Genomic DNA, 14,653 nt, shown 5'->3' on the forward strand with positions numbered 1-14,653 from the left:
ACCAAGGCAAATTCATACAGAAGCTTATCTGCTCCTGCTCATTCCTCATCTCCCTTCCAACCTTACCTCTGGATATGATTCTGGTTCAGGGAAAGGGCTTTTCGAAAACACTCCTGTGCTTTGATATTGTCTTCAGTTAGAAGGCAGAAGGCACCATAGTCCAGCCAGTGCTCCAGGTTCTGGGGCTCACGAACTAACCTCTGCCACATGGAACATCAGAGGACCAAGGTTACTGAGACACTACGAGGACCAAGGTTACTGAGACACTACGTTAATTCCTTCATGCACATAACATCACATAGCAAGCCTCCAAAAATACTATAAGCTCTATGAAATTAGAAATATGACTTCTTTTTTGCTTACCACTAAACTCTGAATGCCCAGAACAGTCACTTGTCTGGCTTATATTATGTGGTCAATAAATATTTGTTGAAATAATGTAAAAAATGAATCCTCAAAAAAAAAAAAATGAATCTTCAATTCATTGCTTCCTAGTATCAGTGTTCTGGTCACCATATGCTCATCCAATTACTTGGGAAGCAAAAGATTCATTTTATGTTTCATTTTAAAAATTTACATATAATCACTTCTGTCACAGTCTTGAGGAGGCAAATATCAGCTTATCCACAAATATGTAATAATAAAAGCAACTTATAATGAGTGAAAACTATAAAACATTGCTGAAAGAAATTAAAGAGAAATAACAAATGAAAACACACTGCATGTTCAGAGATTAGATTAGAAGACTTAACATTGTGAAAAGCAATATATAGATTCAATGCAATGTCTATCAAAATCCCAATGATATTTTTTATCAGAAATATAAAAGTCCATTCCACAATTCATATGGAATCTTAAGGATCCGGAATATCCAAAACAATCTTAAAGAAGAACAAAACTAGAAAACTCACACTTCCTGATTTCAGAACTTAACAAAGTTACAGTAATCAGTCTGGTACTGGTATAGACAGACATATAAACCAAGGGAATAGAACGGAGAGCCCAGAAGTAAATCTTAACATATATAGTCAAATGACTTTTGACAAAGGTTTCAAGACCATTCGGTAGGGAAAGGACAACCTTTTAAGCAAACTGTGCTAGGAAAACTGAATATCCACATGCACAGAATGAAGCTGAACCCTTACCTAACACCATATACAAAAAATAATTCAAATGGACCAAAGACCTAAATGTAATACCTAAAACTATAAAATTCTCAGAAGAAAACACAGGGCAACAGTTTCACAATTGGATGTGACAATTTTCCTCCAGCTGACTATGTTCCCATTCAGTTCAGTTCAGTCCCTCAGTCATGTCCGACTCTTTGCAACCCCATGAATCACAGCACGCCAGGCCTCCCTGTCCATCACCAACTCCTGGAGTTCACTCAAACTCATGTCCATCGAGTTGGTGATGCCATCCAGCCATCTCATTCTCTGTTGTCCCCTTCTCCTCCTGCCCCCAATCCCTCCCAGCATCAGAGTCTTTTCCAGTGAGTCAACTCTTCACATGAGGTGGCCAAAGTATTGGAGTTCCAGCTTTAACATCAGTCCTTCCAGTGAACACCCAGGACTGATCTCCTTTAGAATGGACTGGTTGAATCTCCTTGTAGTCCAAGGGACTCTCAAGAGTCTTCTCCAGCACCACAGTTCAAAAGCATCAATTCTTCAGCGATCAGCCTTCTTCACAGTCCAACTCTCACATCCATACATGACCACGGGAAAAACCATAGCCTTGACTAGACCGACCTTGGTTGGCAAAGTAATATCTCTGCTTTTTAATGTGCTATCTAGGCTGGTCATAACTTTCCTTCCAAGGAGTAAGCGTCTTTTAATTTCATGGTTGCAATAAGCATCTGCACTGATCTTGGAGCAGAAAAAATATAAAGTCTGACACTGTTTCCACTGTTTCCCCATCTATCTCCCATGAAGTGATGGGACCAGATGCCATGATCTTCGTTTTCTGAATGTTGAGCTTCAAGCCAACTTTTTCACTCTCCTTCACTTTCTTCAAGAGGCTTTTGAGTTCCTCTTCACTTTCTGCCATAACGGTGGTGTCATCTGCATATCTGAGGTTATTGATATTTCTCCCAGCAATCTTGATTCCAGCTTGTGCTTCTTCCAGCCCAGCATTCTTCATGATGTACTCTGCATATAAGTCAAATAAGCAGGGTGACAATATACAACCTTGACATACTCCTTTTCCTATTTGGAAACAGTCTGTTGTTCCATGTCCAGTTCTAACTGTTGCTTCCTGCCCTGCATACAGGTTTCTCAAGAGGCAGGTCAGGGGGTCTGGTATTCCCATCTCTTTCAGAATGTTCCACAGTTTATTGTGATCCACACAGTCAAAGGCTTTGGCATAGTCAATGAAGCAGAAATAGATGTTTTTCTGGAACTCTCTTGCTTTTTCCATGATCCAGAAGATGTTGGCAATTTGATCTCCGGTTCCTCTGCCTTTTCTAAAACCAGCTTGAACATCTGGAAGTTCACGGTTCACATATTGCTGAAGCCTGGCTTGGAGAATTTTGAGCATGACTTTACTAACGTGTGAGATGAGTGCAACTGTACGGTAGTTTGAGCATTCTTTGGCATTGCCTTTCTTTGGGATTAGGATGAAGACTGACCTTTTCCAGTCCTCTGGTCACTGCTGAGTTTTCTAAATTTGCTGGCATATTGAGTGCAGCACTTTCACAGCATCATCTTTCAGGATTTGAAATAGCTCAACTGGAATTCCATCACCTCCACTTGCTTTGTTCGTAGTGATGCTCTCTAAGGCCCACTTGAATTCACATTCCAAGATGTCTGGCTCTAGGTGAGTGATCACGCCATCGTGATTATCTTGATCATGAAGATCTTTTTTTCACAGTTCTTCTGTGTATTCTTGCCACCTCTTCTTAATATCTTCTGCTTCTGTTAGGTCCATACCATTTCTGTCCTTTATCGAGCACATCTTTGCATGAAATGTTCCCTTGGTATCTCTAATTTTCTTGAAGAGATCTCTAGTCTTTCCCATTCTGTTGTTTTCCTCTATTTCTTTGCATTAATCGCTGAGGAAGGCTTTCTTATCTCTCCTTGCTATTCTTTGGAACTCTGCATTCAGATGCTTATATCTTTCCTTTTCTCCTCTGCTTTTCACTTCTCTTCTTTTCACAGCTATTTGTAAGGCCTCCTCAGACAGCCATTTTGCCTTTTTGCATTTCTTTTCCATGGGGATGGTCTTGGTCCCTGTCTCCTGTACAATGTCACGAACCTCCGTCCAGAGTTCATCAGGCACTCTATCAGATCAAGTCCCTTAAATCTATTTCTTACTTCCACTGTATAATCATAAGGGATTTGATTTAGGTCATATCTGAATGGTCTAGTGGTTTTCCCTACTTTCTTCAATTTAAGTCTGAATTTGGCAATAAGGAGTTCATGATCTGAGCCACAGTCAGCTCCTGGTCTTGTTTTTGCTAACTGTATAGAGCTTCTCCATCTTTGGCTGCAAAGAATATAATCAATCTGATTTCGGTTTTGACCATCTGGTGATGTCCATGTGTAGAGTCTTCTCTTGTGTTGTTGGAAGAGGGTGTTTGCTATGACCAGTGCGTTCTCTTGGGAGAACTCTATTAGCCTTTGCCCTGCTTCATTCTGTGCTCCAAGACCAAATTTGCCTGTTACTCCACGTGTTTCTTGACTTCCTACTTTTGCATTCCAGTCCCCTATAATGAAAGGGACATCTTTTTTGGGTGTTAGTTCTAAAAGGTCTTTAGGTCTTCACAGAACCGTTCAACTTTGACTTCTTCAGCGTTACTGGTTGGGACATAGGCTTGGATTACTGTAATATTGAATTGTTTGCCTTGGAAATGAACAGAGATCATTCTGTTGTTTTTGAGATTGCATCCAAGTACTGCATTTCGGACTCTTTTGTTGACCATGATGGCTACTCCATTTCTTCTAAGGGATTCCTGCCCACAGTAGTAGATATAATGGTCATCTGAGTTAAATTCACCCATTCCAGTCCATTTTAGTTCACTGATTCCTAGAATGTCTATGTTCACTCTTGCCATCTCATTTGACCACTTCCAATTTGCCTTGATTCATGGACCTAACATTCCAGGTTCCTATGCAATATTGCTCTTTACAGCATCGGACCTTGCTTCTATCACCAGTCACATCCACAACTGGGAGATTTGGCTCCATCCCTTCATTCTTTCTGGAGTTATTTGTCCACTGATCTCCAGTAGCATACTGGGCACCTACTGACCTGGGGAATTCCTCATTCAGTATCCTCTCATTTTGCCTTTTCATACTGTTCATGGGGTTCTCAAGGCAAGTATATTGAGGTGGTTTGCCATTCCCTTCTCCAGTGGACCGCATTCTGCCAGACCTCTCCACCATGACCTGCCCGTCTTGGGTGTCCCCACATGGTATGGCTTAGTTTCATTGAGTTAGACAAGGCTGTGGTCCGTGTGATTAGATCGACTAGTGTTCTGTGATTATGATTTCAGTGTCCCTCTCCCCATACTGGAACATTTGCACCAGAGGCAGGATGTGCTGAAGCAAGTTGGGCCCATGTTCATACAGCTATAACTATGGCTGCTTTTGTCGCCGTCTGTCTCTTCTCAGATGCAACCCAGGTTGGAATTTTTTCCCCTGGTTGTGGCCCCCCAGATCCAATGCTGTGCTGTGGTGTGGTCCGAGTGGGGCTGGAGCACTGGCTTGGCTTGGGCCCAGGTGCATGGTAAGGTAGCCGTGGGAAATGTGCCAGACTGTAAAGCAGATCTCTCTCTGCCCTGCCTCAGGGGCAAGCCAGGACACTTGCATTCTTCATAAATGGAGTCCAGGCTTCTCCAGCCTTTCTATCTGTCCCAGAAGTCAGTCCTCCAACCAGCAAAGGGGCCTTGTCTTCTCTACACAGTAATCCAGGACCGGGACACCCAGGCTGTGGCTTGACCCACCTACTCCTCAGTGTGAATATTCACCAGTGCACCCTCCCTTTTCCTCTGAGTCCCCTCCTAGGGACACAGGACCCAACCAGTTCACTTTTCTTCCCTTTCAACTACGTGTATCTTTCTTACAGCCTTGGTTGTACAAGAGTCCTTCTGTCAGTTTCCAGTGAGAATTGTTCCACATGTAGATGTATTTTTAATGTGCTTAAGGCAGGGAGGTGACCTCCAAGTCCTCTTACTCTGCCATCTTTATTTCTGCCTCTTGAGGTTCATGTTCTGCATATGGATAACCAACTGTTCTAACACAATTTTTTGAAAAGCCTATCCTTTCGGCATTGAATTTTTAAATTTGTAAACAACTTTGTCAAAAATATAATGGCTCTGTTTCTGTGGACCTATTTTTGGACTCTGTTTTATTGATCTATGTGTCTACCTTTTCACCAACAAGGTTGGATTTTAAACAATCAAACACTACTATTTATCACACCCATATTATACAATTAGCAGTAACAACAACCACCAGAAAGATGTTTAATTACCTCTTCATAGTACACTGTTGCCATTTCATAGTTCTCATTGACTTCTGCTTCAAATGCAAAGAGTCGAAGCTGTTCACTGCTAGTATAAATGGTTGGAGGGGTGCCTTGGACATCATCTGGCATGGTCTTGTCAGCATCAAGATGACAGGCAGACAAAATGAAGCAATTATAAGCACAGAAGTTTTATAAGAATACACCAGATATGAGACTCTAGTGATGATGTCTAAAATGATATTGAGGTTTCTCACAGTCTTGCCGGTACAGTAATAGAGGGATTGTGAACCAACAGATAAATATCAAGGGTGAAACAGAACCTCGGGCATCTGAACACCAACAGTCTGAGCTCACAGAAGTGAGTAAAAATCATTTAGAGCAGAACTGCTCTCCTCAAGGCTGGGTAGTCAGCATCCCTAAGTCACTTCTAACCCCAAATAGCTTCTTTTCTTTTCTCTACTGTACAGAAATATTATCATTTTTTAGGTGTCATGACATGAAAAGGTTGGCAAGAACTAGCTAGAATCTTCAAACATCGAGAAAACAAATCTTTGGCAGCTACATCTATATTTTCAGTAGGATATATAGACAGATTCTACCAAGGAGACATTTTAGACATAGCCAGAAAGGTAGAAGGAAAAATAACATATCCTTTATACCCAGATAGGATAGGAGGTCTGGTATAATAAGCAATCTCTTGGGCCAAAGGCTAGGGACAGGGAAGACCCCTCCGGCGATTTCTAAATCAGAAATAAAACTTCTATCACTGACTTTAACAAGGAGAGTTACTAAAGAATGTGAAGAGTGAAGCTGTTTGAGATGGGCCAAAGAGAGCTTCTGATCATTAATGCCTCTGTACTCTGTTCGAATTTTGAGCTCCAAATCCCTATAACAACACACTCCTATGCCCAAACCAGAAATATTTTACCTCTAATATCCACTCCCCATACCCACATTACAAGCCTTCTGTCTTCTTGTCATTTAGTCCCCTTAAAACTGCTCTCTGACTTCCAATACGCCTATAGTTTCCCAAATGGATAAGCCCGGACCTCATGGTTATTTACCCGTACTGCTCTCTCACCAGCACACTCAAGTCCTGGGCATCCTTGTCCTTTTCCTGCGCTTGCTCAGAAAACTCCCAAATGAAAACAATCCTACAATCTGACTTCCTCCTTCTTAGGCAGAAGCTGCTAAGTGAGCCTGAATAAAACTGCATATGGTCTTAGCTGAAGACTTTAATACTCTCAACAATCTATGTATTTGTTCAGCAACATTTTCCATCATGCTAGGCAATACCTAAATTTTCTTCTCTTCAAACTACACATTCAACACCTACTCCCTTCACTTTCAGTAAAGATGTTACTTCACAGAGGAAATAGAAATTATTAGGCAAAAAAACAAATCCTTCAACTTTTGAATCCCACAACCAAACTGTTTCTCTTTTTTCTAAGATTTACTTAATTTTTTGGCTGTGGTGGGTCTTGGTTGGTGCATGTGGAGGCTTCTCTTGTTGCAGAGCACAGGCTCTAGGCACATGGGTCTTCAGTAGCTGCAATGCATGGGCTCAGTGGTTGTTTTTGGGGTCTAGAGCATGGGCTCAGTAGCTGTGGTGCACAGGCTTAGTTGGTCCACAGCATGTGGAATCTCCCCAGACCAGGGATCAAACCGGCATCCCTTGCATTGCAAGGTAGATTCTTAATCACTAAACCACCAGTGGTTAAGAAGGGAAGCCCCTAACCTGTTTATTCCTGCATCCATTGTGTCATTCCTTTCAACCTCAGAGGAAGAGGTATCACATCCTTCTCTATTTCGAGGTTAATCCTTCCATCTAAATTCTTGATCCTTTTCCACTTGTATATCCCAAGTTTGCCACTGATTGTCCCCTCTTTTCCCTCAACGTTCATCTTCTCCCAATCTACTGACTCCTTTTCCTAAACCTGAGGACATTCTAAAGACTTGTCCATCTTAAAACGAAAATCTCTAATTTCCAGCTACTACTTTCCAACTTCTTCCCTTTATCTTCCATTTCTTGAATGTCTATCCCACCTGCTTTCTAATCACTCATTTACTCCTCAATTCACTATAACTTGGACCTACTTCATTAGACCAATGAAACCGCTATGTAAAGGTTAACAACAGCCTCTTTATTGCCAAATACAATAAAATCATTTCAGACTTTATCTTTCTCCCCAGCTTTATGAAGATATAACTGGCATCAGTTAAGTTGAGCTCAGTTGCTCAGTCATGTCCAACTCTTTGTCACCCCATGAACTGCAGCATGTCAGGCCTTCCAGTCCATCACCAACTCCCGGGGTCCACCCAAACCCATGTCCATTGAGTCAGTGATGCCATCCAACCATCTCATGCTCTGTTGTCCCCTTCTCCTCCTGCCCTCAATCTTTCCCAGCATCTGGATCTTTTCAAATGCATCAGCTCTTCGCATCAGGTGGCCAAAGTATTGGAGTTTCAGCTTCAACATCAGTCCTTCCAATGAACACTCAGGACTGATCTCCTTTAGGATGAACTGGTTGGATGTCCTTGTGGTCCAACGGACTCTCAAGAGTCTTCCTCAACACCACAGTTCAAAAGCATCAATCTTCAGTGCACAACTTTCTTTATAATCCAACGTTCACATCCATACATGACTGCTGGAAAAACCATAGCCTTGACTAGACGGACCTTGGTTGACAAAGGAATGTCTCTGCTTTTTAATATGCTGTCTAGGTTGGTCATAACTTTCCTTCCAAGGAGTAAGCATCTTTTAATTTCATGGCTGAAATCAGCATCTGCAGTGATTTTGGAGACCCCAAAAATAAAGTCAGCCACTGTTATCACTGTTTCTCCATCTATTTGTCATGAAGTGATGGGACCGGAGGCCATGATCTTAGTTTTCTGAATGTTGAACTTTAAGCCAGCTTTTTCACTCTCCTCTTCCACATTTATCAAGAGACTTTTTAGTTCTTCTTCACTTTCTGCCATAAGGGTGGTGTCATCTGCATATCTGAGGTTATTGATATTTCTCCCAGCAAACTTGATTCCAGTTTTGTGATTCTTCCAGCCCAGCGTTTCTCATGATGTACTCTGCATATAAGTTAAATAAGCAGGATGACAATATACAGCCTTGACGTACTCCTTTCCCTATTTGGAAACAGTCTGTTGTTCCATGTCCAGTCCTAACTGTTGCTTCCTGACCTGCATACAGGTTTCTCAAAAGGCAGGTCAAGTGGTCTGGTATTCCCATCTCTTTCAGAATTTTCCACAGTTTATTGAGATCCACACAGTCAAAGGCTTTGGCATAGTCAATAAAGCAGAAATAGATGTTTTTCTGGAACTCTCTTGCTTTTTCCATGATCCAGCGGATGTTGGCAATTTCATTTCTGGTTCCTCTGCCTTTTCTAAAACCAGCTAGAACATCTGGAAGTTCACGGTTCATGTATTGCTGAAGCCTGGCTTGGAGAATTTTGAGCATGACTTTAGTAGTGTGTGAGCTGAGTGCAATTGTGTGGTAGTTTGAGCATTCTTTGGCATTGCCTTTCTTTGGGATTGGAATGAAAACTGACCTGTTCCAGTCCTGTGGGCACTGCTGAGTTTTCCAAATTTGCTGGCATATTGAGTGCAGCACTTTCACAGCATCATCTTTCAGGATTTGAAATAGTTCAACTGGAATTCCATCACCTCCACTAGCTTTGTTCGTAGTGATGCTTCCTAAGGCCCACTTGGCTTCACATTCCAGGATGTCTGGCTCTAGGTGAGTGATCACACCATCATGATTATCTGGGTCTTGAAGATCTTTTTTGTACAGTTCTTCTGTGTATTCTTGCCACCTCTTCTTAACATCTTCGGCTCCTGTTAGGTCCATACCATTTCTGTCCTTTATTGAGCCCATCTTTGCATGAAATGTTCCCTTGGTATCTCTAATTTTCTTGAAGAAATCTCTAGTCTTTCCCATTCTGTTGTTTTCCTTTATTTCTTTGCATTGATCGCTGAGGAAGGCTTTCTTATCTCTTTGTTATTCTTTGTAATTCTGCAATCAAATAGGTGTATCTTTCCTTTTCTCCTTTGCTTTTCACTTCTCTTCTTCTCACAGCTATTTTAAGGCCTCCTCAGACAACCATTTTGCTGTTTTGCATTTCTTTTTCTTCGGGATGGTCTTGACCCCTGTCTCCTGTACAATGTCACGAACCTCCATCCATAGTTCATCAGGCACTCTGTCTATCAGATCTAGTCCCTTCAATCTATTTCTCACTTCCACTGTATAGTCATAAAGGATTTGATTTAGGTCATACCTGAATGGTCTCGTGGTTTTTCCCACTTTCCTTCTTCAATTTAAGTCTGAATTTGGCAATAAGTAATTCATGATCTGAGCCACAGTCAGCTCCCAGTCTTGTTTTTGCTGACTGTATAGAGCTTCTCCATCTTTGGCTGCAAAGAATATAATCAATCTGATTTCAGTATTGACCATCTGGTGATGTCCATGTGTACAGTCTTCTCTTGTGTTGTTGGAAGAGGGTGTTTGCTATGACCAGTGCGTTCTCTTGGGAGAACTCTATTAGCCTTTGCCCTGCTTCATTCTGTACTCCAAGGCCAAATTTGCCTATTACCTCAGATGTTTCTTGACTTCCTACTTTTGCATTCCAGTCCCCTATAATGAAAGGGACATCTTTTTTGGGTGTTAGTTCTAGAAGGTCTTGTAGGTCTTCATAGAACTGTTCAACTTCAGTTTCTTCAGTGTTACTGGTTGGGGCACAGACTTGGATTCCAATGATATTGAATGGCTTGCCTTGGAAACGAAGAGAGATCATTCTGTAGTTTTTGAGATTGCATGAAAGAGGATACCCCCTTATTTTTCCAAAAATTAGTGTTATAAGTTATGTAGTTTCTCATTCATCTTTGTGTTTTCAATGCCTAGCACAGAGCAGCTACCCCAATAAACGTCTGTGGAGTTAAGGAAGAAAAGAGGCAAGAAGAAAGGAATTATTTACAAGAGACCCTGATTACCTACAGAGAAAAGGAAGAGTGCTTAGTTCTAAAGCACCCACCTGGTTTAAGGCCACATGCATCTGATCCACCAAGAAAACATATAGCTCACTGATAAATTTCTGCAGCTCTTCTTGGCTTTCAAATGATGTTGTCTTCAAGTACTTCTCTCTTACAATCTTTACCACAGCATGCTGCAAGAGACACGTATCACCATCTGACAACACAGTTCAGCAGCATGCTAACAGCACAGACCTCCCTTGAGCTTCTGATCTAAGGCTCATCAGAAATCCAGAAAGTGAACTGATTTTTCTTGGTGACTGCTAGACTGTTGGCTCTCTGATTTTCCCCCAATTAAGATACTTTTCATGACATCAAAGTATGTCTTCATGACATCATTCTTTTCTTGACATTACCATCATCATCAATATGGTCAATACAGGATTCACACTTTGCAAAGAGAATCATAAAGCCAAAGAAAACCTTAGCATTATGTTTATGCATTATGTTTCTCATAGTGGCAACATGATTCAAGGGAGAAAGGAGAAAGGCCTGATTTGAGAGACTGAACAATGGAATCCTGGTTCTAATCCTGCCACTGTACAACCTCATAAATTATTTTATACTTGGTATTTCGGTTTCCTCATTTATTAAATGGATATGTACTTCTGGTATTCCTATCTTACTTCAAAAGAAGACTGAGAGGCCAAAGAGAAATAACAGGAGAAGAAGGTCATCCAGCTAGTAATAGTAGAACCAGGAATCAAACTGAGAATAGCCTTTTGTCTCCATGGGTATCAGTTGTTTTTCACTTTATTATTTCCACATACTTTCTTTGTATCTGTTTGGTACAGTTTAGGGCACAGAGTAAATGTACACAGAGAAGCACTGCAGTGTAGCAAATAAGAATGTTGAGTCTGGAGCCAGATTGCCTGAATGTACATCCCATCTCTGACCTTTACTAGCTCTGTAATCTTGGGCAAATTATTTAACCAACTAAATACTGCAATTCTCTATCTATAAAATAAGGAGTACCTTTCTCTTATAGTTGTTGTAAGGATTAAATTAGTAAAATATGAAGTATTTAAAAATTTGTCTGTATACAACAAATACTCAATAAATATTAGCCATTACTATTTGGGAAATTATTATTAAGTAAATATTTCCAAATCTTAGTAATACTATGGGCTAGGAAAAGGTTTGCAATGGAAAACAGAAAACTGTTGAATGGAATGGAATCAACACCAGGTACAGAGTGTCTGCCTGCTAGTGCAACACGAAATCTGGCCCCAAATCTGGCCTAACTTCAAGTAAGGAATTAATTTATTACAAGCTTACACTCAGTATGGATACTGAACCATACCAAGGCTACATAGGAGTGGAAGAATGTCTCTAGACATTCTATCATAGAGAACACAGGTCTTTGCACCAGTAGTAAGAAAGGTAGAGCATAGCTGAACTTAACTGGAAAAGAAATGATAACTACATATGCAGAGAAGATGCTTCACAAAAATCCATGGTTTAATAAATTAATATTTACCTTGAGTTGTTCTTTGAAAGCAAAGTATTTTCCAGAGCAATTAAGTTCATAGTTGAGCTGGCACTTCTGCTCCTCCAGGGTTTCACTGTCTATATCATTCCCAGTCTTGACTGCTTGTTTTCCAAACATATTGTGATATTCATTCAGAATGGCTCTAGAAATGTTCTTGATCTGCATGTGGTAGTCACTCACTGCCTAGAAAAATACAAAATGTCTGGTAAAGGGGCCTCAAAAAGGTCAAGACACAGAATGAAAGTCTGCAACTGGATTGGGTTTTACATTCAATAATACTTTAAGTATAAATTCCCCTTTCTTCCCATCTCAGAAACCATCAGTCAAAGATTAAACACTGTATGCTATTCATTGGATGCCACTGGTCAGACAGAAGCATGAGGAAAAATATGTGAAGCTACACTTTCTCACTCCTTCTGGAAAACCTACTGAAGAGCCCATGCCCTATTTTCAAGTGGGTGCACTCAACATCTCAGAGTTTCACCTTGGCTTTGGCATTTACCTTCTGAGCTCCTCCTGTCCTACGGGTAAGAGGTGGCCTTGGAGGAATCATTTCCTTGACCCTGTATCAGAAAAAAACACACAAACTTTCTTATATCCAGATGTATGTTCTTTTACTTCCCACCTCCAAAGGTCTGGATGAGGGATATCAAAGGTCAGTTTCCCATCACACTCAACCATTATGCTATTATCTCAGGTAAGAACCTAGATGTGAACTTCAGGACAGCATATAACTGTGGAATAGGAAGGAAGGTAGGAAGCCACTAAATAGCTACCTGGAAAGTAGCTAAGTTGCACTTCTGGTTAATTTGAGCCCAGGCTTTACCCTTATACATTTTTTCAAAACCTAACTGTACACAAGAAGCTACATGACACAGGCATTAGAAAGAAATGGGTTTTTTGACTTTAGTAGCTTTATGTAGCTACTAACAGTAGCTGTTATGACTTTTGGTAGAATCTCTGAAAGCACAAAGTTTTGGAAATATAAATGGTACAAGCAAGTGAAAGCTTTTCTTTCCTCTCCAGTAGGAAAAATTGATGCTTTCGAACTGCGGTGCTAGAGAGGACTCTTCAGAGTCCCTTGGACTGCAAGGAGATCAAATCAGTCAATCCTAAAAGAAATCAGCCCTGAATATTCATTGGAAGGACTGATGCTGAAGCTGGAGCTCCAGTACATTCATCGGCCACCTGATGTGAAGAACTGACTCATTTGAAAAGACCCTGATGCTGAGAAAGATTGAAGGCAGGAGGAGAAGGCGGTGACAGAGGATGAGATGGTTGGATGGCATCATCAGCTCAATGGTCATGAGTTTGAGCAAACTCTGGGAGATAGTGAAGGACAGGGAAGCCTGATGTGCTACAATCCATGGGGCTGTGAAAAGTCAGACACAAGTGAGTGACTGAATAACAATAAGGATAAAGTATACTCTTGGTCATAATTTATAAGACTGCATTAAGCTACAGCAAAGATATCAAACTTTAAGGTGGAAAATAAAAACTTTACAGTGAATAAGAAAATACATTTTATCACTGCTAAACTACTTACACCAAAACTTTTACCTTCCAGTTTCAGGAGTTCTTACAAGAACCCAAAAGAAATAAGGGGCTTCCCTGATGGCTCACTTGGTAATGAATCCGCCTGCGATGTGGGAGACCTGGGTTCAATCCTTGGGTTGGGAAGATCGCCTGGAGGAGGGCATGGCAACCTACTCCAGTATTCTTGCCTGGAGAATCCCATGGACAGAGGAGCCTGTCAGGCTACAGTCCATGGGGTTGCAAAGAGTTGGACATGACTGAGTGGCTAAGTGCACACCGCAAACAGAATTATAGTTCTTCCTTCTTATAGTTTCAGATTCCTACTTAGGTACACTATACTGTCTTGAAATTTACCAAAAAATTCACAAATCCAATTTTTCTTTAATAGGTTCTATATATGAGAGAATTCCCTGGTGTTCCAGTGGTTAAGACTTGGTACTTTCACTGCAGTGGCCCAGGTTCAATCCTTGGTTGGGGAAATAAGATCTCTCAAGCTACATGGCATGGCCAAAAAGAAAAGAAAAGTGAGAATAGGTTATATGTAATTTTAGACCTTGATCATAACTCCTAATTTTAATTTTATCTAGCTATTAGATAATATATCCATATGATTCAAAATTGAAGAAATATGAAACAATAGTAAATGGTCTCCTGCCAACCTGTTTAGCCACCCAGTTTCCTTTGCAGAGACAACATTATTCATTCATTGAAAATATATATTGAGTGCCTATTATCCACCAGGCACTTTTCCAGGTGCCAGGGATACAGTATTAAACAAAGACAAAAATTCTTGCCCTCATGGCACTTACATTTTAGTTGGGGGAAAAAAGGACAATAAATAAGATAAATATGTTAGTGATATGTTCCACACAGAAAAATAATGCAAGAAGGCAGACAAACTATGTTGGGGGTTGGGAGTGGTGGAGTTGGGGAGCATATTTCACCAGGGAAAGCTTCACTGAGATGATAATACTTGAGTACGACCTTATAGAAGTGAGGAAACAAGTTATGTAGATATCTGGGGTGAAGGAAATTATAGGAAAAGCAAGCAGCAAGTGTAAAGGCCTTGCTGCAAGAGTATGCCTGGCATGTGTGAGCAATAACAAGAGGCCACTTTGGCTA

The 14,653-nt window shown here is 40.8% G+C and overlaps 1 protein-coding gene across 7 annotated transcripts in view; it reads right to left on the reverse strand.

Annotated features, from left to right (window-relative positions):
• Window positions 1-14,653, reverse strand: part of CFAP70 (cilia and flagella associated protein 70) — a 96,614-nt gene that overhangs the window by 37,021 nt on the left and 44,940 nt on the right. For all 7 annotated transcript variants that reach the window (XM_088841995.1, XM_088841994.1, XM_088841996.1 and 4 more), the window contains 5 exons: window positions 12,498-12,558; window positions 11,984-12,178; window positions 10,506-10,637; window positions 5,473-5,598; window positions 67-200 (listed from right to left, as the gene is read on the reverse strand). In XM_088841995.1, the coding sequence (XP_088698121.1) occupies window positions 67-200; window positions 5,473-5,598; window positions 10,506-10,637; window positions 11,984-12,178; window positions 12,498-12,558 (648 nt within the window). The remainder of the gene's footprint in view (window positions 1-66; window positions 201-5,472; window positions 5,599-10,505; window positions 10,638-11,983; window positions 12,179-12,497; window positions 12,559-14,653) is intronic.

Source organism: Moschus berezovskii, chromosome 12, assembly GCF_049115385.1.
Source record: "Moschus berezovskii isolate FMDL1 chromosome 12, NW_MosBer_1.0, whole genome shotgun sequence".
Lineage (NCBI taxonomy): Eukaryota > Metazoa > Chordata > Mammalia > Artiodactyla > Moschidae > Moschus > Moschus berezovskii.